The sequence below is a fragment of the Cervus elaphus genome, chromosome 2 (assembly GCF_910594005.1).
Source record: "Cervus elaphus chromosome 2, mCerEla1.1, whole genome shotgun sequence".
NCBI classification, from domain to species: domain Eukaryota; kingdom Metazoa; phylum Chordata; class Mammalia; order Artiodactyla; family Cervidae; genus Cervus; species Cervus elaphus.
In genome coordinates this window covers 20,637,042-20,659,942 of record NC_057816.1, presented here as the reverse complement: position 1 = coordinate 20,659,942, position 22,901 = coordinate 20,637,042, and the positions used below count along the sequence as shown (strand labels likewise).

Here is a 22,901-nt window from a genome sequence, read left to right as displayed (position 1 = left end):
GTCAGGCTCCTCTGTCCCTGGAGTTCTCCAGGCAAGAATACTGGGGTGGGTTGCCATTTACCTTCTCCAGGTGATCTTCCCGACCCAGGGATTGATCTCCCGCTTGCATTGGCAGGCGGGTTCTTTACCACTAGCGCCACCTGGGAAACCCAGTCTTGCCCGGTGTGTTTTGTTATTTCAGGGCAGCTAGCTCAAGATCATGTGAGAATCTTTCATTATTTTTTGTTTTAGTCCAGAACACGGAAATTCATTATAAATGTGATTGGCAAGAAAGTTAACTCTCTCATCTCCTTGTGGGGGAGGGGGTGATCCCAATTTCACTGAGAGGAGAGGTCCCCAAGGTGAGTTCTGGCCTTTCTCTTATTTGCTGCTGTGGTTTGCCCGGATCTGGGGCTGGGGTCATCAGCGCTGAAGCCTAGAATCCAGGCCGTGCGGTGACTGTAAGCGGGGTTCTTCTTACCTTCAGGTTCTGAAACTCCTTCTCTTCTTCTTTGAGCACCTCCAGCTGCTTCAGCACTGAGTCTTGCTGGAATTCACCGCGGTCCATCTACAACCCCAAAACAGCTGCTCAGAGGGTAGGAAGTGGGCTGACTGTCCACTCCTCCCAGGGGAAAGCTGGAGAAATGAACTCGAAAGATGCTTGCCATCTCTGCCTCCCCCTTCCCCCAGAGACAGGTGAGAAGAGTCCAGAGGAGATTCCAGATCTCACTGTTGTTCTTGGACCCTTGGACCCCTATCCCCACCCCCTCGTGAGAGCTGGAGACAAAGAGGTGGGTGCGTGCAAGGCCCGTTTCTAAGACGAACTCCCTTCCTTTCCTCCCTTCCTCTGTAGGCTACTGTTATCACCTCCAGGGATTTCACTTTGATTCAGTTCAATTGTGAGCATTTACTGACTTCAGGCCAGGCATTGTGCTGAAGGCCAGGCAAACAAAGATCAAGAGACTTTATGAAACAGCTTTGCTCAGCAGGAGGTGGACCTGTAGATAAATAACTGCAGAACCTCTGGGCAGCGGGCAGGACCTCGAGAAGGAATCAATGGAAGCTACCTGCGAGGAGGTGGCAACTAGGGTCTCACCTGTTATTCACTGCAAGGACTTAGACTATTATTAAAAGTTATCTTCCTGAATGGAGGCCAGAGAGTCAGGGGGCAGGGATCTATTTCTGTTTCTCTTTGGGTCTCCAGCATGCCTGGTACAGTGCCTGTGGTCATTGACCAAAATCCTTTTGGAGTGGAATCATATTTAATTGTGTTGTATTAATTCTTTGACTTGTGGGTGCCCAGTGTGGTGCCTGCCATACAGCAGGGCTGTCAGAAATGTTATATTTATGTCAGATGAATGAATGAATGAAGGGACATGCCTCAAAATTACTAAAAATTAAAAAAATAATACTCAAGGTGAAAGATAAAGCATACTTGGCACACAGTAGGTGCATTAATTAGTCTGAATAGCCACAGTGGTGCCTGTCTCGTGGTACAGAATGTTCTTCCCATCTATCACTTCCACACCTGACACAATCTGGTCCAGGTCCCACCCACTCTCGGAGCTGGGACGTGTCTTTTTCTTTGTGACTCATTTTCCTGATCTATTTTTGGGGCCCCGGAGAATTAATCAAGGCTGTTCCATCCTGTTAACTCCCCACTAATGCTGCTTTTTTCATTTTCCAGTATTGCTATGGCTATCTTGATTGGGTTCTTCTTTCCCACCAGATTCAACTTCTAAGCCTGCTTCTCCTCCATACTGGGCTGTATCAGGGCAGGGGAAAGAAGGTCTCCCCAAGGGGAGCCCTCAGTGGGCTTCACTGCTGGGCTTATCCCCTACTCTTAACTGACTGCTGAGTGACCCCCACTCTTTAGGGTCTGGACCAGAGAGTGGTGTCAAGACAGTCAGGGGAGTTCAGAACATCCCACTGGGAGGGAATGCAAGGTCCCTGGGGGATGAAGGACAGGCATGGGGACCTCCACACCAGACTTGATAAAGCTCATCAACAGAGATGTCCATTCCTGCCCAGGTCTGGGCTGTGGTCCCCTCCCTTGTAAGAATGACTGTTCTATGTGTCAGATACTGTGTTTGCTTGGGCGAAGTAGACATTAGCAGACCTTTGAGAAACTCTGGGATTCTTGGTGATGCTTACAGGTAATTAGATATATGTACTATGGAAAAGAAACATGTGGGATTTCCCTGGTGGGCCAGTGGTTAAGAATCCACCCTTCAGTGCAGGGGATGTGGGTTCGATCCCTGGCTGGGGAACTAAGGTCCCACATACCACAGGATCAAATGTGCATTTTAGAAGGACTCTGGTGAGTAAAATGGTAAAAGACGAGAATGTGGGACCACTTGGGAGAATGCTGTCTGTCATGGACCAGGGAAGCCGTGAGGCCTGTGCTAAGGAGTAACAGTGAAGAAGTGGCAGAGGCACCTATTTGAAAAGATGGTGAAGTGGAAATTCACAGGACCGGAAAATCAACTGGATAGAAAAAGAGCAGCAGAGAAGACGTCAATTTAATTCCCTGAATGGCGGCGAGCATCTAACAGGGACCGTGGAAGGCGCCAGGGACACAGGGCTGACTTAAGGCGGCTTGCTCATCCTCTAGTGGAGGCAGATAAGGAAACAGGTGACTTCATGTTGACGTAAATAGCTCCCCTTCCTTGGCGCCCTCACTGTGTCCCACTGGCTCCATGCTCTTCAGGGGTTTACCCACTGAGCCCTCACGCTGCCATGTACAGCATGACCTGCACCCCATTTCCTAGATAAGAAGACTGGGGCACAAAGAGGCCCAGGCTGTTAGCCCACTGGCTTGCTGCTGCTCCTCTGACATATTATAACTGTGACACACTATGCAACAGAGCATTCTAGCAGAGTTTTCCAGGGTCTGTCTGCACAGAGGGATGAGTCATGGTCCATCAGTGGAAATCAGGAGGAGGAGGAAAAGGAGTGGCCTTGGGGTTGCCGGAGAAGTTATGAGTGTACAACAGTCCAGCTCCTGAAGAGGAACCTATGCTTATTGCAGACTTCCGTTGGGTGTAGGGGAGAAGGCATGTACTGAACGTTGATAATACCCATGTGTGTATGTGTATAGGATTATATCTTATGTCACATCACATTATGACAATTTATGTACATCAGTTTGCCGACAGAGGTCCTAATAGTCAAGTCAAGCAGTCAAGCAATGGTTTTTCCAGAAGTCATGTACAGATGTGAGAGTTGGATCATAAAGAAGGCTGAGCCCCCAAAGAATTGGTGCTTTTGAATTGTGGCGCTGGAGAGGACTCTTGAGAATCCCTTAGACAGCAAGGCTATCAAACCTGTCAACCCTAAAGGAAATCAACCTTGAATATTCACTGGAAGGACTGATGCTGAAGCTGAAGCTCCAATACTTTGGCCACCAAAAGAACTGATGCGAAGAACTGACTCATTTGAAAAGACCCTGACGCTGGGAAAGACTGAAGGCAAAAGGAGAAGGGGTAGAAGATGATGAGGTGGTTAGATGGCATCACTGATTCAATGAACATGAATCTGAGCAAACTCTGGGAGACAGAGGAGCCTGGTGTGCTGCAGTCCGTGGGGTCACAAAGAATTGGATACGACTTAGCGACTGAACAGTGTATGTGTTCTCTCCCTACGGACAGCTGGGTTCTTTGAAAGCTGGGAATGCATGTTAGCTGTCTTTGAGTCTCTGAGAACTTCAAACACGATATAGTAGACACACTATACACCTTTGTTGACTGAGAATACAAGCATACTTAGTTTTATTGCACTTCGCAAATATTTCTTCCTTTTTTTTTTTTTTTTAATAAATCCAAGGTTTGTGTCAACCCTGTGTTGGGCAAGTCTACTGGCATCATTTTCACAAAAGTGTTTGCTGCTCACTTCATGGCTGATAATTCTCATGATAGTTCAAACCTTTTTTTTTTTTTTGGCTGGGCTGTGCAGCATATGGGATCTCAGTTCATCAACCAGGGATTGAACCCACTCCCCTTTCAATGGGAACCAGGAATCTTAACCACTGGACCACCAGGGAAGTCCCCAAACCTTGTCATTAGTATAAGCTTTGTTATGGGGATCTGTGATCAGTCGATCTTTGATGTTCCTACTCACTGAAGGCTCAGATGATGGCTAGCATTTTTTAGCAATGAAGTACTTTTATATTAAGGTATGTACACTTTAAAAGACATAATGCTATTGTACAGTTAACAAACTAACTGTATAGTGTAAATGTAACTTTGGTATGTACTGGGAAACCAACAAAAAATGCATGAAACTCGCTTTATCGTGGTGGTCTGGAACCCAACCCACGGTGCCTCCTAGGTCTGCCTGTGGATGCCTGGCCTATAAGCGAGGTGGGGGGCCAGGGGGAGGCGGAGAAGCACATCTTGGCTGATGCTTTGTTCTCAGGAGCATCTAGAGCATCAGGAAGCCTCTGGTTCTGGGACCTTCAGGGCACAGAGGTCTGGGTGGGGGGCGGGGATACGATGATATTCTCACCATCAGCTGCTTGATGGTGGGGTGTTCCTCAGCCTCCCGGCCCGAGGCAGGCTCCTTGTGGACAATCTCCACCCGGATGTCATTCTTGGCCGACACAACACCTTTGAGATCTGGACATAAAATAAGAAAGCATAGACGACAGACAATTGTTATCTCAGACTTCAGGGCCTGAGTTGTCAAGCTCCCCACTCCCCTTGGGTCTACTCTCCGGCCCCTGAACTCAGCAGTTTCATGCATCCCCGCTCCGCTCCTCCCACCCCCACCCCAGTAATAGAACACCTGTCTGGACGTGCTGGGGGCTGCTGTTGGGGCAGGGCCTTCTCTGAGGGCTCCTGGTTGCACATTTCTCAGCCTTTCACTCCTGCTCCTGTGGCCACTGGTCATCCTACTAAGTTCTCACCTCCTTCTAGAAGTCTTCTCTGACCTGCCCTACCCAGCTCTGGTCTCTCTGTTCAGAGAATCCCACCTCTGATTGTGGGAAAGGACCTGGAGATCCTCTGGTCCAGCTCCCACCCGAAGCGGACGCACCCCTGTGCTAGTGTGGTCCAGCTTTTGTGATGGAGAGCTTAACGGCTTCTAGAGCGGGGAGCCCATTGATAGCCTGGAGAGCTCTGCTAGGAAATTCCTGCTAAAATACACTTCCCTATGGAGTCCATTGAGTGGGCGGGGAGGGAGGGCCTGACCCTGCATCCGTGGGAGCCCTCAAGAGAGCAAGGCTACTCAGCTTGGAGGGGAGGACATAGGCAGCCTTCTTCCAACACGTGAAGGCTGCCAAGTGGAGGAGGGAGCAGGCTTCCTCCATTGATTCACTTGGTGCCTTATGCTCACAGAATGTTAGAGCCGGGTGGGACCCTGAAGTTCACCTCAGCCGACCCCTTGCTGTCACACAGGAGGAAACGGACGCCCGGAGTAGCTGTGGCTTGCCCGGGGGTCACTGGGTAGAAAAGGTGGGGCAGCAAGACTGTGTCTCTATTGTTCCCACGGCTCCACCATCCCACCTACCCTTCCCGGTGTCTGTCTAGCACACAGAATTTCAGAGCTACACTCAGGATGGAGAGTCCAGGCACACACGATTCAAGAGGGCATCAACACCCCCACTTCATGGCTAATGACTAAGTCCACACGAAGCAATTCCCTGAATGCTTTTGTTGTTTATTTTTGTGTGTGGGTGACCGGCTTTTCTGGTTGGACTAGCAGATCTCAGAGGGCAAGGATTCCTGCCCCCCACCCCCGCCCCTCCCGAGGGATTTCAGTACAGTTCTGGAAGCACAGGGAGTGTGGTGTGTGTTCGGTCCAAGGTGCCAGCCGACGGCCCCGCGGGAGGACGTCCACTTCTGTCCAGCTCAGCATCAGTCGCGTGCCCACTGTGTCCCGGATGCGGGGCAAGGCACCGCATGCAGAAAGATACGTGAGACGCAGCCCTGCCCCTGAAGCTCACAGCACTGGTGGGGCCCCTGTTGCTCCCGCTTACTTGCTCTCCGGGGCAGCCTAAGCCTGGCCTTTTCCTCTGTCCCCCTCCCCGAGCTCCCGGCGCTCCCTCCCGTACTTCTCTGGGAGCGGGCGCAGCAGAAGGCCACGATGGTTGCCAGAAGGACAAGGAAGGCCACGCCAGCTCCGACGGCCACCCCGATGATGACGGCCATCGGTACAGCCTCTGCGGGAGAGAAGGAGGCGGGCTGACTGGGGAGCCGGGACAGTCCGCTCTCCCCCGGGGACTCCACCCAGCTCCTCGGGCTCAGCCCCTGCCCAGCTCTGGGCGTGGGCGCGCCTGGGAGAGGCCGCGGGGGCCTGGGCAGGCTCCGGCAGAGGCCACGGGGGTCAGCTCGGGCGGGGACAGGGGTCACGTGGAGGGGGCAGGGGGACTGAGAAAGATGGGGAGCAGTGATGAGGGGGAGACGAGGCAAGCAGACATGGAGGGGCGGGGAGCGTGGAGATGAGAGGTGAGGCTGGGTGCAGCTGAGCGCCCCGCGGGCGTAAACCGGGAGAGTCTTAAGTCCCTGGCTTTTCTTTGGCAGATGACCATGGTCACTGCTGCTGCTTTTGTTTGCTCTGTCTTTTCCTTCTCTTCCCTTTCCCGGGGCTGGGGGTGGACACGGACAACCAGCTTTCAGAGAGTTTTCAGGTCTGAGGCAGTTTCAGGGCCTGGGCATCACAGGTGGAAGGTGCCAGAGGCAAGTCTTAGAGGCGGGTGGGCAGGATCAGAGCTCCCCGCCCACTTCTTTTTGAAGGAAAAAAAAATTTTTTTTCCCAATTTTTTGGTCACTTCGTGCAGCACACAGGATCTTAGTTCCCCGAGCAGGGATTGAACCCGTGCTCCCTGCAGAGTCCTAACCACTGGACCACCAGGGATTTCCCTCCCCCCACCTTTTTAAGGAGAGAGACCCAGTCCTGCTCCCGCCTCTCCCGGGCCAGTCTCCCGGGCAGGAATCCTGACACCCCACCCTGCCAGAGAGGCGCCCGGAACGCCAGCCAGGCAGGGCTTCACTTCCTGTTGAGTTCCTGAAGTGTGTCTCACGCCCTCCTCCAGTAGAGACGGGTGGGGAGGGGGAGGGTTAGGGTGACGTTAGGGTGGTGGGGTCGCTCTTCCAGACGGTCCAGACCTTTCTGTGGTGGCAGAGGGGGCCTGAGCATAAGATGTGGGGCCCTGCAGTGTCCATGGGGGGATAAATAAGGAATGGAGGGGGAGGGCCAGCTTAGGGCTCACAGAGTCCAAACCTCCCATTTACAGATGGATACCCGGAGGCCCAGAGAAGTCAAGTGACTTGGTTAAGGACACGCAGATGAAGTAGAACCAGTGCAAACCCAGGTCTCCTCTTAACTGCCCTCCTCATTCTGCCCAGCTCCGCACACTGCGTCACATGGATCTTCCACTCTCTCAGCCTTTGTTCAGCCCAGACCAACCAACTTTACCTCTCCTTTCTCATCTGTAAACTGGGATGGTAATAGTGCCTGCCTTGAGGCGGGGTGGGGGGGCCGGGTTGGGGTTTTTGTTGTTATTGTTTAGTCATTAAGTCACATCCGACTCTTTGCGACGCTATGGACTGTAGCCTACCAGGCTCCTCTGTCCATGGGATTTTCCAGGCAAGTTGACAGTGAGTTGCCATTTCCTCCTCCAGGGGATCTTCCTGACCTAGGGATTGAACCTGCATCTCCTGTATTGCAGGTGGGTTCTTTACCACTGAATCACCAGGGGAAGCCCTTGGGATTCATATAGATAAATGCAGGCAGTTAAAGGCTGGCATAGGCTGGTACCCGAAACTGTGCAAGCCTTTGCCCCCATGTCTGTGTGGGAAGGAGGACCACAGCAGATACAACGAGAACAAAGTTCCTTTTAGAGGACTTTCGAGGTCCTCTCCCACCGCGTGTTCTCAGAGTAGACGACTGAGACTCCAGGTGTCTGTCTTCAACTGGGGTTGGCCTCTTGTCTCACTGTTGTTTTCTTTAAAGAGAAGAAAAGAGGAGGAACCTGGCAGACTGCAGCCCCTGGAGAGGCTGGCGGGAGAGGGAGGGGTCCCTCTCTCAGAAGGAGCTGTCACCCTGGGATTTCCCTTCCAGCCCAAGACTTGCACGCTGTTCCATTCATCACCTGCCTAGTGGTGGCTGAGACCCCTGTAGGGGCGGCAGGGGAGGCAACAAACAGGAGGTGTTGGCCTGGTCTCACGAGTCAGAAGCGAGACAATGGGCTTGACCTCAGCCAGCCCCATGAGCTGGTTCTGACAGTGAGATGGTTCCGTCTCAGGTTTCAATTCCTCGCAGGAAGGAAAACTGCTTTGGAAGTTCGTTGGTGCAATGCTTTTGATTTTGATGAATTTGGGTTGGACTTAAGTCTCTCCTAGGAAGTCTAGGAGTCCTTGGAAAACTCCAGTCTTGTGTCAGCTGAGCCCAGAGCAAAGGATGAAGGTGGGGCCTCCCTGGGCCTCAATGTCCATGAAACCCAAGAACCAGGAAAGTGGTATCTAAGGTGATCTCTGCCTCTGGCATCCTTGAGGCCACATTTCCTTAAGTCGTTAACAGCTGGATAGGGTGTGGGTGTGTGACCATCTTATCTGGAGAACTGTCTTAATTGGGGGGACGGGCAGAGGGAGAGGGTCCCGTGTGGCAGGGCACTCGGGTGGCATTCCCACCATAAAGGCCTATGCATGTTTCCTCCTTGCCGGGTCACCTGTACAGGGCGTCCCTCTCTAGACAGGGCTCTCTGGGATGTGCCTGGAGAGGGACAGAGTCTTCCCTCCACCCCAGGAATCTCAGCCACCAAGGAAGGTATCAGGGAGCTCAGAGGAGTGTGCAGACCCAGCAGAGATGGAGACAGGGGGGACACAGCAGGAGTCTGTGTTGCCCCATTGAGTGGCCTGTGTAGGGACTGATGCTTCTAAAGGGGCCATCTGCCCAGAGAAGGTGGGTGTGCGTGGGCCCCACCAGGAGTTTGTGGGAGGAACTGACCAGTCCTAGCTCTTTCTTGGCCAGTGTGGTGGGAGAACCAGGGCAGAGCATCCCACATCTTCATCAGGGCCTTTGTCAACACTGTGGGGTCTGGCTTGCAAAGTCCTGATTCTCTTTGCTGGGTTTCTCCCTGGGAGTGGGGGTTTCTCCTCTTGAGGAGGTCCCAAGACAGAACAACTCAACCCAGGAAGCCTGGTGACCCCTTGGCTGCCGAAGTCGCTGGGGAGGGAGGCAGTGCCTAACGGCCTCGTGGTGAGATGACAGTTCCATGGGGAATGCAGGAGTGGCGTTAGGAGCCAGCCATCGTGAAGCGTGGAGTTAGCATGGATTGTGCGGGTCACAGCAGGGTGGGACAGCCCTGGTGTCCTGGAAGCGACGGCCAAGCTGGTGGTGATGGTGAGAAGCGGGAGGAGCCGGGCAGGGCCAGCTGACCCCAGCGGGGAGGAGCTGACCCCAGCGGGGAGGAGCTGACCCCAGCGGGGAGGAGCTGACCCCAGAGGGGAGGAGCCAGGGCTTCCAAAGAGGAAGGACGGGAGGGAGGACAGGGAGGAGCAGGAGCTGGTGTGTGGAATGCAGGGAGCCTGCGGGCGCAGCCACAGAGGAGACAGGTCTCGGGGGTCCCTAGACCCACCCTGCCTGATGACCTGGCCCTGCTGCTCACTGCACTAAACCCTCAAGATGGGGGGGAGGGCAGAGAAGTTAGCGGCCTGCCCCGGCCTCCCTATCCCCGCTTTGGGCTCCCTCCCCCGCTAGCCCAGCGGTCCCTTCCCCATCCCGGGAGTCTCATGTCTCCTTCGTACCTGCTTCCAGCCCGGCTCCCGACTTCATTTCCGAACCTGTGTGGAAATAAAGCAAGCGTCCACAGCCAGGGCCTGGCTGGCCAGGGTGGGACGGGACTGGGGGTGGGGGGGTGGGGTGGGGCAGCCATCTGGAGGGTCAGAGGGACGGGAGGGGGGTGCTCCCTCCTGCATCATGGCTCTGGGCCACCCCAGAGATCTGGACTAGCCAACCTGAACTTGGAGTTGGTTCAGATTGACTTAGAGGCTCCAGGGGAGTGGGGCTAGAGAGAGAGAGAGGTGGGGTGGGGGGGCGATTCTGAGGAGGTGGGGGTGCGAACACTAAGGGGAGGCACAGGAGTGGGGGCATTGAGGGGAAGACACGGAGGGTAAGCCACAGGGGACCGGGAGGGTTGGGATGATGTGTGGATGATATGCAAATCATGTGGGCAAAGCACTATGCAAAGCAGCACCTATCAGGGAGGAGGCGTTGGGAGCAGTGCATGATCCACAGGGCAGCCCCGCGGCCCCCGGGGCCCAGCTGAGGCCACCTGCTCAGCCCAGAATCTCTCCCAGGGCCGGACAGCCTGTGGGTGGGCCTTCATCTTGGAAGGTCAGAGACTGCCAGGGCCCAGGCCCCCTGGACCGTCCTGTCTGCCCTGGACTGACCCCCTGGAAAAGGGCGAGACCTCCAGCCAACCTCAGGATCCAGAGCGCCGCTGGCGGACTGCCTGCCCAGCTTCTCTGGAATCCCCTCCACGCCCCTCTGAGGCTCCCTCCTCCGAGCCTGAGCACTGCCCTCTGGCTGGCATCTCCTTCCCAGCACCATGGTCCACATGTGTCCCCCAGGGAACTGCAGACGGCTGAGCCCGGCCCCCTGCACGCCAGGGACTAGACAGTGCAAGGGTCACCCCTCAGCTTAGCAGGGGCACCCTGGACGCAGCCCTGTGCCCCTAGGACCCTGGAGGACCTAGCCTGGGGCCCTGCCCTCGCAGGGAGCGGCTGCGGCCCATGGCCCTGGCGGTCCTGGCCGCCCCACCTTGCTCCTTGAGCCGGATGATCTCCGTGTCGGAGCCGAAGCTGTTCCAGGCGGTGCAGTTGTAGATGGTCTGGAAGTCGGCCCTCACGATGTTGCTGATGGTCAGCGTGGAGATGACGCCCTCCTCTGTGCTGACCGTCTCCACCGTGTAGCGGCCCGATGTGCCCGATTCCAGCACATTCTCCTTCCAGGACCAGGCCTGCCCAGGTGCACAGAATCAGGAGGTCATCCCCCAGGACCACCCGTCAGGACCACCGGGTGGCCTCCCCGCCCCTGGGTGCACGTGGCCAGGTCCACAGTCGTGATCACTGCCACAGAGCACACGTCACAACACGTGTGCACACAGCACAACATGCACACACATCACAACAGGGACACACCCACCACCCCACACACAGCACACATGCACACACACATACCACAACACGGATATACCCGTCATCATACACACAGACACACACACACACACACATCACAACAGGGATATACACCCCCCCACACACACACACAACATGGATAAACCCACTGCCCCACACACAGACACATACACACACACACAATATGGACACACACACCACCCGCCCCCACATCACAACATGGACACACCCACCACCCCACACACAGACACACACATCACAACAGGGATATACACACCACCCCCCCCCCACACATCACAACATGGACACACCCACCACCCCACACACAGACACACACACATCACAACAGGGATATACACACCACCCCCCCACACACATCACAACATGGATATACATACCACACACACATCACAACATAGATACACATACCACACACATCACAACATGGATACACATGCCACACACACATCACAACATGGACATACCCACTACCCCACACACAGACACACACTCGCACATCACAGCAGGGATATACACACCACCCCCCACATCACAACATGGATACACATACCACACACATCACAACATGGATACACATGCCACACACACATCACAACATGGATACACATACCACACACATCACAACATGGATACACATACCACACACACATCACAACATGGATACACATACCACACACACATCACAACATGGATACACATACCACACACACATCACAACATGGACACACCCACCACCCCACACACAGACACACACACACACACATCACAACATGGATATACCCACCACCCCACACACAGACACACACATCACAACAGGGATATACACACCATCCCCCCCCACATATCACAACATGGATACACATATCACACACACATCACAACAGGGATACACACACCACCCCACACACAGCACGTGCACGCACACACACACACCACAACACAGATACACCCCCCCACACACACACACACAACACGGATGCACCCACCACCCCACACACATCACACACACACACCCACCCACCCACATGCATGCACAAAGGCTGGGCCACCTCAGAGGGTGTTTCCATCGACAAGGGTCCCTACGTGGCTCTGGGTTGGAACGTTTTCCCTGGGGGAACGGGGGCCCTGGGGTAGCGATGGGAGACCCTCCTTCAGATGGTATCCCGACAGGTGGCAAAGACCAGCCCCAGGCTGACAGAGTCTGGTTTTGTTACTCTGTATGTCTGTACAAAGGTTATGCTCGGAGAGAATCTTCTTCATCTAGCTTGGTTTAGGATGGTGATGGTTTACTGATTCTCAGACCCATTGCAGGTACACTGTACCCCACCCTTCTTGTTGCAGCGTTCAGTAACAGAATGAGTACTAGGGGATGGGGTGGATGAGTCCCAGGCCGCTTCCAGGTCACTCCTGGTTGTGGGGGGTGCCCTGGGCTCTGTGGGGGTGTTTAAGTGCATCCGACACCATCACCAAATGTTCCCTGGGGGTAGAACTCCCCCAGTTGAGAACCCCTGGCCTCGAGTCCCATCTCCATGAAGACAAAGACTGTGTGAACATGTTCAGGGGTGGACTGGATATTGTCTACAATGGGACAGTGTTGATAATGTTCCATTGACAATGAAATATAATTACACTTATACTTTAAAAACAATTTAAAGAGTGAAAGGAACAGAGAAACATAGGTGTTAGTCCTATGCATGAACTTTTGCCATTTTTGTGTGACTCAGACAGTGAATGAGCTCAACCCCTGAGGAAGTGTGTAACTGTAACAATGTCTTCATCTACAGGAGGACACCTTAGTTGTCAGGCATGTGCCCTCGACCGCCACTCTGGCACCGCCGTCCCCGGGAAAGGTAAAGCTGCCCTGTGAACTTGAGTCTTCCGGCAGGACCACCCGGGCCCTGGGGCTTGCCTCTCTTTTTTTTTCTTCCCCAGCTCCCGCCAGTTTCAGCTACTTGGCTGAAGACCCCACTTTTACAAAGGCAAATACCCAGGAGGGCCAGAAGTGAGCTAGTTGGGCTGCCTCAGCCGCACTGCCCTGCGGGGAGCAGGGTTTGGAGGAAGGGGGCAGGGAGAATGGAGTGATTCTTTTGCAGGGAAAACTTGATAAACGGGGCAGTGTCCTCCACGGACAGCCAAGCAGAGGAGGCCTCCGGAGGTGCAGAGAGGGGTCTGCCGACTATAACTGCTTCCTGTTTACGACTTTGCTAACGGCTGGCCTTGAACCCAGGAAAGGGAAGAGATGGTTTATCTTTTCCTTCTGCTGCCCTCTTTCCCCTCTGCCCTCAGGATGCAGAATGCAGTCAGAGGCACAGCTGAGAGGCAGAGTGGAGTTAAACATACCCACGGGTGAGGAGCACACCCCATCCTGAGAAAGGAAATTGCCCGTGACTTTTGTCTTCATGAAGCTTTCCCAAGAAATAGTTTTTCCCAATAAGAAAGGGAGAGCAGAGACGAGACTGACCAGCCAGATGGCTGAGCAGCTGCGGGCGGAGATGACCCACCAGACTGTCTGGTGTGTGTGTGGGGGGCGGCTGTGCCCCTTGCTCACCACCACCCCCCCAACAAGCCCGCCCCCAGGCACTCACGATGCGGTCGGGAGGTGGCGTGCTCCGGATGAAGCACTTGATCTGGCCCTTTTCCCCATGCAGGGCATGCTGGGTTTGGGTGCTGGAGATGATGGGGGGTCCTGTTGGGGAGACAGCATCATATCAGAGATTCGGGAGGGGCGAGCCCCTGGCTGGACCCCTCGCGGCAAGTTCAGAAGTTTATACATCCATTCAGTCATTCAGCAAACATTTAGCAGGGGCTTAAGAGATAAAGGAGGCGTCAGTCATAAACCTTTCAGGGGAAGATGAGTGAGCGAATGCCTCTAAATCAGGATTCCCAGAGACATGAAAAGCTGTAATAGAAGATGGTGGTGGTGATAGAAAGAGGTGAGGTTGACACCAGGCAAAGTGCTAACCGACCTCACAGGAGAGAGAAATCTACCTGGCAGGTGGGGAAAGCTTTATGAAGGAGGCGGTAAACCTGAGAAGGGAGTGGGGGAGGGGTCAGGAAGGAAGGAAGGAAGGTAATGTCACCTCCCCTAACTAAAGTCAGTTCAGTTCAGTTCAGTCACTCAGTCGTGTCCGACTCTTTGTGACCCCATGAACTGCAGCACGCCAGGCCTCCCTGTCCATCACCAACTCCCGGAGTTTACTCAAACTAAGGTCCATCGAGTCGGTGATGCCATCCAACCATCTCATTCTCTGTCATCCCCTTCTCCTCCTGCCCTCAATCTTTCCCAGCATCAGGGACTTTTCCAATGAGTCAGTTCTCCGCATCAGGTGGCCAAAGTACTGGAGTTTCAGCTTCAGCATCAGTCCTTCCAACGAACACCCAGGACTGATCTTTAGGATGGACTGGTTGGATCTTCTTGCAGTCCAAGGGACTCTCAAGAGTCTTCTCCAACACCACAGTTCAAAAGCGTCAATTCTTCGGTGCTCAGCTTTCTTTATAGTCCAACTCTCACATCCACACATGACCACTGGGAAAACCATAGCTTTGCCTATGACCTTTGTTGGCAAACTGAAGTCACGTCGGCCTTAGTCAGCCGTTGGATTTTAAGCCGTTCCCTCATATATCCAGTAGAGGGCGCGCTCGCCTAACAAATCAGTGTCCTTGGCCGGCCAGGCAAACCAAGGCAGGAAGGGAAATAAAAGGTGTTCCTCCCCCAAGTGGGGAATCACCCCACATAGATGGACTGGGCTGGGTACGTTCACAGCCTCCATCTCACAGGTGTCTCAGGAGATCCCTTAGTTCATCACCTTGTCTGCCTCCATGTGCATACCAGCCAGCCCAGGTGGGACCATGGCTCCAAAGCTGACCTCGATGTTATCATATCCGGCCCAGCTGTGCGTGGGTGTACAGGTCATGATCACGGATGTCCCCGGGGACACCTGGCTCATTTACCACATCAGACAGCCTGGAAGGTCCACCAGAAATCCGGCAGTGCTTCCCGTCCGTTTCTGCCTGTTTGTTTCCCCTGCATGGTGCCCGCCTGGTGTGAGACGGGGACGGAGGAGACTGGGGCTCCTGGCTAGGATGGGCGGTTGAGGTGAGGGGTGCAGGGGCGGGAACCCTTGTGCCCTCTTCCCAGTCCCTGGGGTAAAGTTTGGGGCTTAGGTGGCAGGAAAGAGAACTAAAGCAAGGGACCTGGAGGACGGGAAGATTTATGCTGGGAACACAACAAAAATTGCTCCAAACATATTTGCCGTGTATTAGCCATCTGAATTAAAGTAGATTTGCATTTCCATGAGTAGCTCTCAGCCAAGGGGAGAAACATCCTGGGAATCGCCGAGGTGACTCCTATTGCGTTTAGGCTGGGAAATGGCTTGGCGCTGGGTGTGGGGGGGGACCCTCATAATAAGGACTCCCACCCTCAGGGGTTTCTCTCTTCGATCCCTCAGCTCCAAGAAGCCTTTGGCTTTGGAAAGGCAGGAGTGCTGCTGGGCTGAAAGTGATGATCCCATAAAACCTCTTCGCCTTCACTTCCCAGGAACTAGGATTTCCCTGGTAGGGGTGGGGTGGGGTGTCTTAGCTGTTCTAAAAGTGACCAAGAAAGACCCTGATGCTGGGAAAGATTGCGGGCAGGAGGAGAAGGAGGTGACAGAGGATGAGATGGCTGGATGGCATCACTGACTCAATGGACACGAGTTTGAACAAACTCCAGGCGATGGTGAAGGACAGGGAAGCCTGGCTGCTGCAGTCCATGGGGCTGCAAAGAGTCAGACACGACTGAGCGACTGAACAACAACGAAATGCGTACACATATAAGGGCTTCTTATAAGAAAACAGAAATCCGGGTGAGGGTAGACAGGGTTAGGGGAATCGGAACGCAGCAGCAGTATGCTTTCTATCCCGTTTCTGCAAATCCCAGGTTTGAGCCCAATCAGTCGAGATCTAGGCCAGTTTATTCCCCAAAGGGCGATGGTCAGCAGTAAGACCCCAGCCTGGGTGCCTTTGGATGAGCACCTCATCTCATCTGGGGTTTGTTGGTAGTGTGGGTCCCGTGGGTCCAGGCCCTTCCCAAAGGTCTTCACCATCCCTCCACCTGTTCTCCAGACACAAGTACAGATAAGTTCATTCCCAAGTCTACTCCAGTGTGGGCTGGCAGAGTCCTCTCTGCGGGCCAGTTCATTCATCCCCCTGCCTCCTTGCTTCACTTCAGTCTCTTGGGTGTTTCCCTTCCTTGTGGCCAAGGGGAGCCTATGCCATAGGATTGGAGACAGAGGAGGGGATTGGAAAGAAGGACGCTGGAGGGTACAGATCACACCCTGGAGAGACCCCAGGGCCCAGGCTGGGGTGTCCCATCCAAGAGGAATGTCCCTCTGAGGCATGTGTTGCCTCCTCAAGAAACTGCTTTGATGCTCATTGGAAAATGCTTGAAAGTCTGAAGTGACGCGCATTTCAGTCCCTCCTGTATCGACCGTGCTTCCCCCAGGCGGGAGGATGCTCCTTGAAAAGCTTCAGGCTTGCGGGGCCATGTGTGAGTCTGAAGGTCCCCAGCCGGACTGGTCACAGGGCCATTGGAGTGGAGCTGGCTGCAGTCACGGGCCAGCCCGACTCCCTGCGCCCTCCCAGGGCGGGCAGTGGGGAGGCCACTGATTTCACCAGGGCCTGGCGCCGGAGGAGCCAAGTGTCAGACACCGGAGCCGGCAGGAAAAGGCTGCAGCCCGTGTTGCCATGGATATACGGAGGTGCGATCAGATGCTGTTATTTTTAGCCCTGCAGCACCAATTTATTGGTGGCATCCTGGGGACACGTAGGAAAGGCAGGAAGGCTCCCGAGACCGGGTTCTGCCCGGGACAGACGGCTCTGGGGTCTGAGTGGATTCACCCTCCCTCTGGGGCTGGGGAGGAGGAAGGAGAAGAAAGAGGCTGGCTAAGGGGGACAGCAGCGGACGGGGCGGGGGCAGGGTGCGGTGAGGAAGCGCCAAGCTGGTTTGAGTTTCTAGCAAGGGGGAGGCCAGATGCGGCTGTCAGTGGGCAGCTTCCTGGGTCGAGAGGAAGCCACTCGGGCTGACTTCGGGGTCTTGGCTCAGCCCCGCGCCTGGGCCCTGGCCTGCAGCAGCCCTACAGAGTTGGGTTGGTGGTTCGGTCCTTGCCGGGACTCAGAGCCTCGGGGCTTCGATTGGAGGCGGGCTATGTGGGAGCAGGGACTCACACAGAAACGAAACCCAGCAGAAGGAAGTTGATTGGAAACGGGGGTCGGGGTGCCCTTAGCGTCCTCACCCCCTCAGGCCAGCCGAGCTGGTGCCGAGCGCACAGGACGGCAGGAACATGGGATTCCTGTCCTGCTGCTCCAGCCTTCTAGGGTCTGACCTGAGCTAGGCCCCCGCCTCTCTGTGACTTCTGCATCCCGTGATCCAGGCCCCGTGCCCTTAACAGCTCACGTGACAGCTCTCTGGTAACTCAGATTGTGTTCTCTCCTGCTCTGCTGTGACCCTACTATAGATAATGAGACCAGTTCCCTGCCCTCAGGGGACCCCTTGAACTTGGCCCAGTGGGGATGGTGGTGGGTCTTCCTGAGCGGTTCTAATGCAAAGGGAAGAGGTAGCCCAGGAGTCGCAGAGATGCCCTCTAAAATTCCCCACCAGGGCCAAGATCAAGGTCAAAGGGTGGATATGGGATCTACGTTTGTTGCCCATTGACCCTCTGACCTTTCTCCTGGTCAGGAAAAAATCCATCAGCCATCATTCTTAGGGCTGAGATCTCGTGGAAGGAGCACCCAGGAGGGAGGTGACCAGGAAACCACCCGGGTCCCTCCTCACATCCGGGCTGGGTTCTGAAGTGGATTTGAAGTGGTGGATGGAACACTATAGACCCAGAGCAAAAATCAAGCCCTCGGAGCAATGCTTGGGACCCTCGTGGCCCCCCGCCCCCGCCCTGGCATGAGCAGGGTCTTACCATTGACAGTCAGGGTCACCTCTCGCTCCCCAGCCCCCACCCGGGGCACCACAGCTCGGCACACATATTTCCCCGCGTCCTCCTGGCGAACAGCTTTGAGGGTCAGGGTCTTCTCATTGCTCAGGACCTAGGAGATGTGGAGAGGGTCGGACACCGGGAGTAGGGGCCAGGCTCTGTCTGAACCAGAAGGGCTGAGAGGTGGGCTAGGGGGTGGTGGGGCTAGGTCTGCAGCATCTCAGCTAACAACCACGGGGTAAGGTAGGGGGCAGAATGTCTTATTACACAGCGTGCCAGGCGGACCGTCCTATGGGGGGAGCCCCAGCACAGAGGACCCTGTGAGGTTGAAGACGCTGCAGCCCTAAGCGGTGGGTGCAGGGGGGAGGCTGGAGTGAGACAGCGCTATCCTGAAGCTGAGGATCCCCTGCAGGAGGCAATGGCAACCCACTCCAGTATTCTTGCCTGGAGAATCCCATGGGCAGAGGAGGCTGGCCGGGCTACAGTCCATGGGGTCACAAAGCGTTGGACACGTGAGAGACTAACACTAACTTTTGGAGGGATGAGAAGGAAATAGGCTTTGGCATTCGATGTCTGAGTTGAGATCCCAGCTTCAGAGGTGCCTCCTGTGTGGCTCTGGGCTCTAGTTCTCTTCTCTATCCTTATCCCTATAATGGGGCGGTGACACTCGGAGGACAGGGTGGTGTCCAGCACACAGTGGGGGACACAGAGGTCACTTTCCCCCCTGCTTCCCTGCTTGAGCCTCTCACTGGTCCTCCTGGGAGGAGGGAGGTCTGAAACTCTTGGTACTTAAGTCGCTCAGTCGTGTCCGGCTCTTGCGACTCCATGGACCGTAACCTGCCAGGCTCCTCTGTCCATGGGGTTTTCCAGTGTTCCAAGAATACTGGTGTGGGTTGCCGTTTCCTCCTCTAAAGAACACATGCACTTTAAAAGAGGAGAGGCAGGGAGAAAGCAAGGCTTAACCGCAAAGCTGAAGCTAATGACTGTTAGGGGAAAGCTGAAAAACCTTTCTAGGGACTTTTCACCCCCAGCGTCTGGGTGACTACCTGCTTTTCTCATAAGGTTCACGACAGGGCGAAACTGCACTGGCTGAACGTGTTTAGGGCTAAGGGGGGTAGGTGTGGGTACCTGGGGCTCCTTCTCCCCTTTCTGGGGCCCCTCTTCCTGCAGTTTACACGGGAGGCTCTCACCTCCAGTGTATGAGTGAGAGGGGCCCCGGGAGGCAGTTACCCCCCAGCCTGAGGTCCCCCCACCCCACCAGGCTCGCTGTGGTCCCAGCTGTGGACTCACCACGCCCGAGCCCCGCTTCATCCAGACAATGGTCAGGGACGGGTTGCCTGTCCAGGCGCAGCTGAAGACGGCGTCCGAGCCCAGGTCTACGAGCAGGGACTGGGGCTCTGTGGTCATCCTGGGCCCAACTGCCATGGGAGGAGGGAAGAGACGGGGCTCTGGTGGGAGGGATGTGGGACCCTCCTGTCTGCCCCTCCTCTGCCCGATTGTGCTTGCCCTGTCCATCCACGCCAGCCCATTCCCTTACAGGTCAGTCCTCCACGTCTGGGCCTGGTCTGGTAGGTAAGCAGGAGGACCCCTCTCCCCTAGCCCAGCCTCCCTGGGGCCCACTGGGGAAGTAGGCAGCTCCAGGCCCAGAAAAAGCTGCTCTGGCCCCATTTCTGCCTGGATTTGCCCCCCAGTGCTCTCCCATCCCCTTCCCTCTGTCCTGATCCCAGGAAGCCCCACCTTGGCCCCAGGGTTTGGACGGAGGGGCCTGCCTCCCACCCCAGAATCTCTGTCTGCCTTTAAGTCAACTGCCCACCTCCTTCAGGCCTCAGCAGGTAACCTGGAGCCAAGTTTCCCCATGCACCTAGCCCAGCTCCTGGGCCACTGCAGGGCCACTACTGGGCTGAGAGATAAGGAGTGGGGGACACCAGGCCTCCTGTGCGGTGTCAACCCCCCCTCCCCATTATCCTCTATTCCGGCCCCTCCCCGCATCCTTTTCAATCACTGAAGGGGAGGCCTTCAGGTCCTTTCCCCACACCCCTCCTGTTAGTGGAGGCTCCCCTGCCCCCACCCTGCCCTAACCAGAAGCCCCTGCAGACGGATCCTGGGTCCCCAGAGCAGGTGCAGCAGTGGGATTTCAGGGGCAGTGACAGGAGGGTATGCAGAGAGCTGCCTTCAGGGAGCAGGTGTGAAACCAGGGTCCGGAGGCCCGCAAGAGTCCCCTGATGCAAACAGGGAGTCATCGCGCTTCCTGCTGAGGCTGGTGGGGGCGAGGGGGCCAGGAATAAAGTTTGTAAGAGTGCTTCTGAATCTGTATAGGGTTTTGGATGAGCTGACGGTCAACACTGTGAACACAGCTGAGGGCTGGCTCCCCAAGGGTCCCTGCCTGGCCAGCAGTGAGGATGGGGAGCCCCTGATGGGAGGCTGACCTATCCTGGCCCTCATTCTGCTGCTCATTTGCTGTGTGACCTCAGACTTCCGTCCCCTCATCTGGGTGCTGGGAATAAGAATTCTAGCCTCCCTAGGTGACTGTTTAAAAAAATAGATTTAATAGATTTTTATTTTTTTTTTTGGCCGTGCTGCTGTTTGTAGGATCTGAGTTCCCCAACCAGAGATGGAACCTTCGCCCTCTGCAGTGAAAGCATAGAGCTGTAACCACTGGACGCCAGGGCAGTCCCCTCCCTGAGAGATTTTGAGGGTCAAGATAAACACGAGACAGTACGTGGGGACGTTTTCTGTAAAGGGCGTGGATTCCGAGCTTGGGAGGCATTCTTATGTCGTGTGCTACACCCACGATGGTGCCTCCAGCCGAGAGCAGAGACCAGCCAGAGCGTGGGAGCCAGGGGAGGCCCGAGCCACTCACAGTAGACGTCCACCGTGCGGCTGATGTTGGTGCTGCCCAGGGCGTTGGTCACCTCGCAGGAGACGGGCTCCGAGAAGTACGTGTAGTCCACAGTGGTCCGGTACACCTCCCCCGAGGCTTCCTTGATGATCTGGCCCCGCTTGGCCCACCTGCAACACAGGCACTGGGGCTGGTGTGGACCTCCTGCCCGGGGGACAGGATGCATCCCACCCGCTGGAAGATGAGGCCTGGCGAGGGGCAGGGTGTGGCAGGCCCCCGAGGGGTCCCCTGGGGGAGCCTCCACAGCGGGGTTACTTCCGGGGCTCGGGAAGAGGTCATTGGTGGGGGGTGGTGGGCTCTGGGCTGTGGGTCACCAGGCAGCCAGCAGCACTTGACTGATGGGTGATTCTGGAGGGAGGTGGGTTGACTCTCCAGTGGGTCTGCCCACGTGGCTGGCCAGGAAATGGCTAACCCAACTGCCAGACCCCGGGCAGCTTGGCTGTCCTGCTCTGAGCTCCCTTGGGGGGTCTAGTCCTGGACCACACTGGAAAAGGAGGCCAAGCCTGTGACTGAAGAGGCCAAGGTCTAGTGGTGTGTGCCCATTCATGCATGTACACCTGCACACACACGTGTATACACACGCACGGGCATGAGGAAGCTTGATTTCCAGACAAGACAAGAAGCTGATGGAGAGGTGACAGGCGTGGTCTCGACTGCCCGCCCTCCTGCTCAGGCAGCTCTCCCAGTTCCTCTGTCCTGACTCCTGTCCCCAGGGTGGGTCCCATCATAGTGCCCCTGTCTCCCGAAAGCCCTTCAGTCCTCTCCCAGGCTGGTACTTATGTTCCTCCACCCCCTCTGCCTCCCACCCCGGCTCTGCTCCTTGGGGACCTGGGCTGTCTCGGCACTGCTTTTATGGGACCAGGGGTTGGTGGGGGTGATGGGAAGACAGCTCTGCTGACTTCTTTCATTGGCCAGTTGACTGATGGGTGTCTTGGGTCTGGCCCTGGGGCGGTGATCACTGTCCTGGTGCGGCAGACAGCAGAGCACCCCAGGGGTGCGTGTGCCCGTGTGTGTGAGGCTGGGGGCCCTCCTTACAGCTGTGCGAGGAGAGAGAATCAGAGCTTTCCCTGGCTTAACTCTTACTATGGTTAAAACTTTTAAAACCACACTTCTCAACAGGCGCTTCCTACTGTAGTTCAGCCCTGTTTTGGGGTACATGTCTTTTTAAATTTGTTTTTGACCACCGTGCAGCACATGGGATCTTAGTTCCCTGACCAAGGATCGAACCCGTGCCCCCTGAAGTGGAAGCACAGTCTTAACCACTGGACCACCAGGAAGTCCCTGGAGCGTATGTCTTTGCCAGGGCTCGGGAGGGCCCCGTTATCCCGGGACCATGACTCCAGGTAGCCACGTTCTCAGGGCCCCCTTTCCTGGGGTCACAGAGGCCTGGCCCCTGCCCTTCCCTTCACCTGCTCCTGCTTAGCTAGGCCATCTGGCTCGGGAGGTGGCCATCTCCCAGTATCGCACAGAGCACCACGTTGACACTGTGCAGTTATTATCGTGAATTAATGTCAGATCGTTATTAAGAAGACAATTAATAATAACAATTACAGTTTAACAACAGAGCAAACCATAGCTCCCCGAGAGCTGAAGGAGCTTCCCAACAACCCATTATGAGTTATTCATGAATCATTTCAATCTCTAACTTTAATTTAATGACCACACTTAATAGTCAGGCACAGCTCCCACCTGAGGCGGATGAGTTCAGTCCGGGACACACGGTGGGGGATCGGCGTCCAGCCCCTGCTCCACCCACCCTGCAGCCGTGAGGGATGCTACGAGGAGGGGGCAGCCGGCTGGGCTAGGAGGAGACAGGTGAGACCCTCCTGCCCGGCCTGGACTCCTGCCTCTGGTTGCCCACAGCCCCAGGAAGCAGGCTCTGCTGGGCAGTCCTCTTCCATT

The 22,901-nt window shown here is 55.6% G+C and overlaps 1 protein-coding gene across 3 annotated transcripts in view; it reads right to left on the bottom strand.

Moving 5' to 3' along the window:
• The window catches only part of KIRREL3 (kirre like nephrin family adhesion molecule 3), a 599,492-nt gene that overhangs the window by 1,007 nt on the left and 575,584 nt on the right, over window positions 1-22,901 (bottom strand). For 2 of the 3 annotated variants that reach the window (XM_043873461.1, XM_043873479.1), the window contains 9 exons: window positions 20,961-21,109; window positions 19,391-19,518; window positions 18,086-18,212; window positions 13,724-13,824; window positions 10,741-10,939; window positions 9,726-9,761; window positions 6,032-6,139; window positions 4,486-4,595; window positions 461-547 (listed from right to left, as the gene is read on the bottom strand). In XM_043873461.1, the coding sequence (XP_043729396.1) occupies window positions 461-547; window positions 4,486-4,595; window positions 6,032-6,139; window positions 9,726-9,761; window positions 10,741-10,939; window positions 13,724-13,824; window positions 18,086-18,212; window positions 19,391-19,518; window positions 20,961-21,109 (1,045 nt within the window). The remainder of the gene's footprint in view (window positions 1-460; window positions 548-4,485; window positions 4,596-6,031; window positions 6,140-9,725; window positions 9,762-10,740; window positions 10,940-13,723; window positions 13,825-18,085; window positions 18,213-19,390; window positions 19,519-20,960; window positions 21,110-22,901) is intronic. The other variant, XM_043873470.1, reaches the window with a different exon arrangement.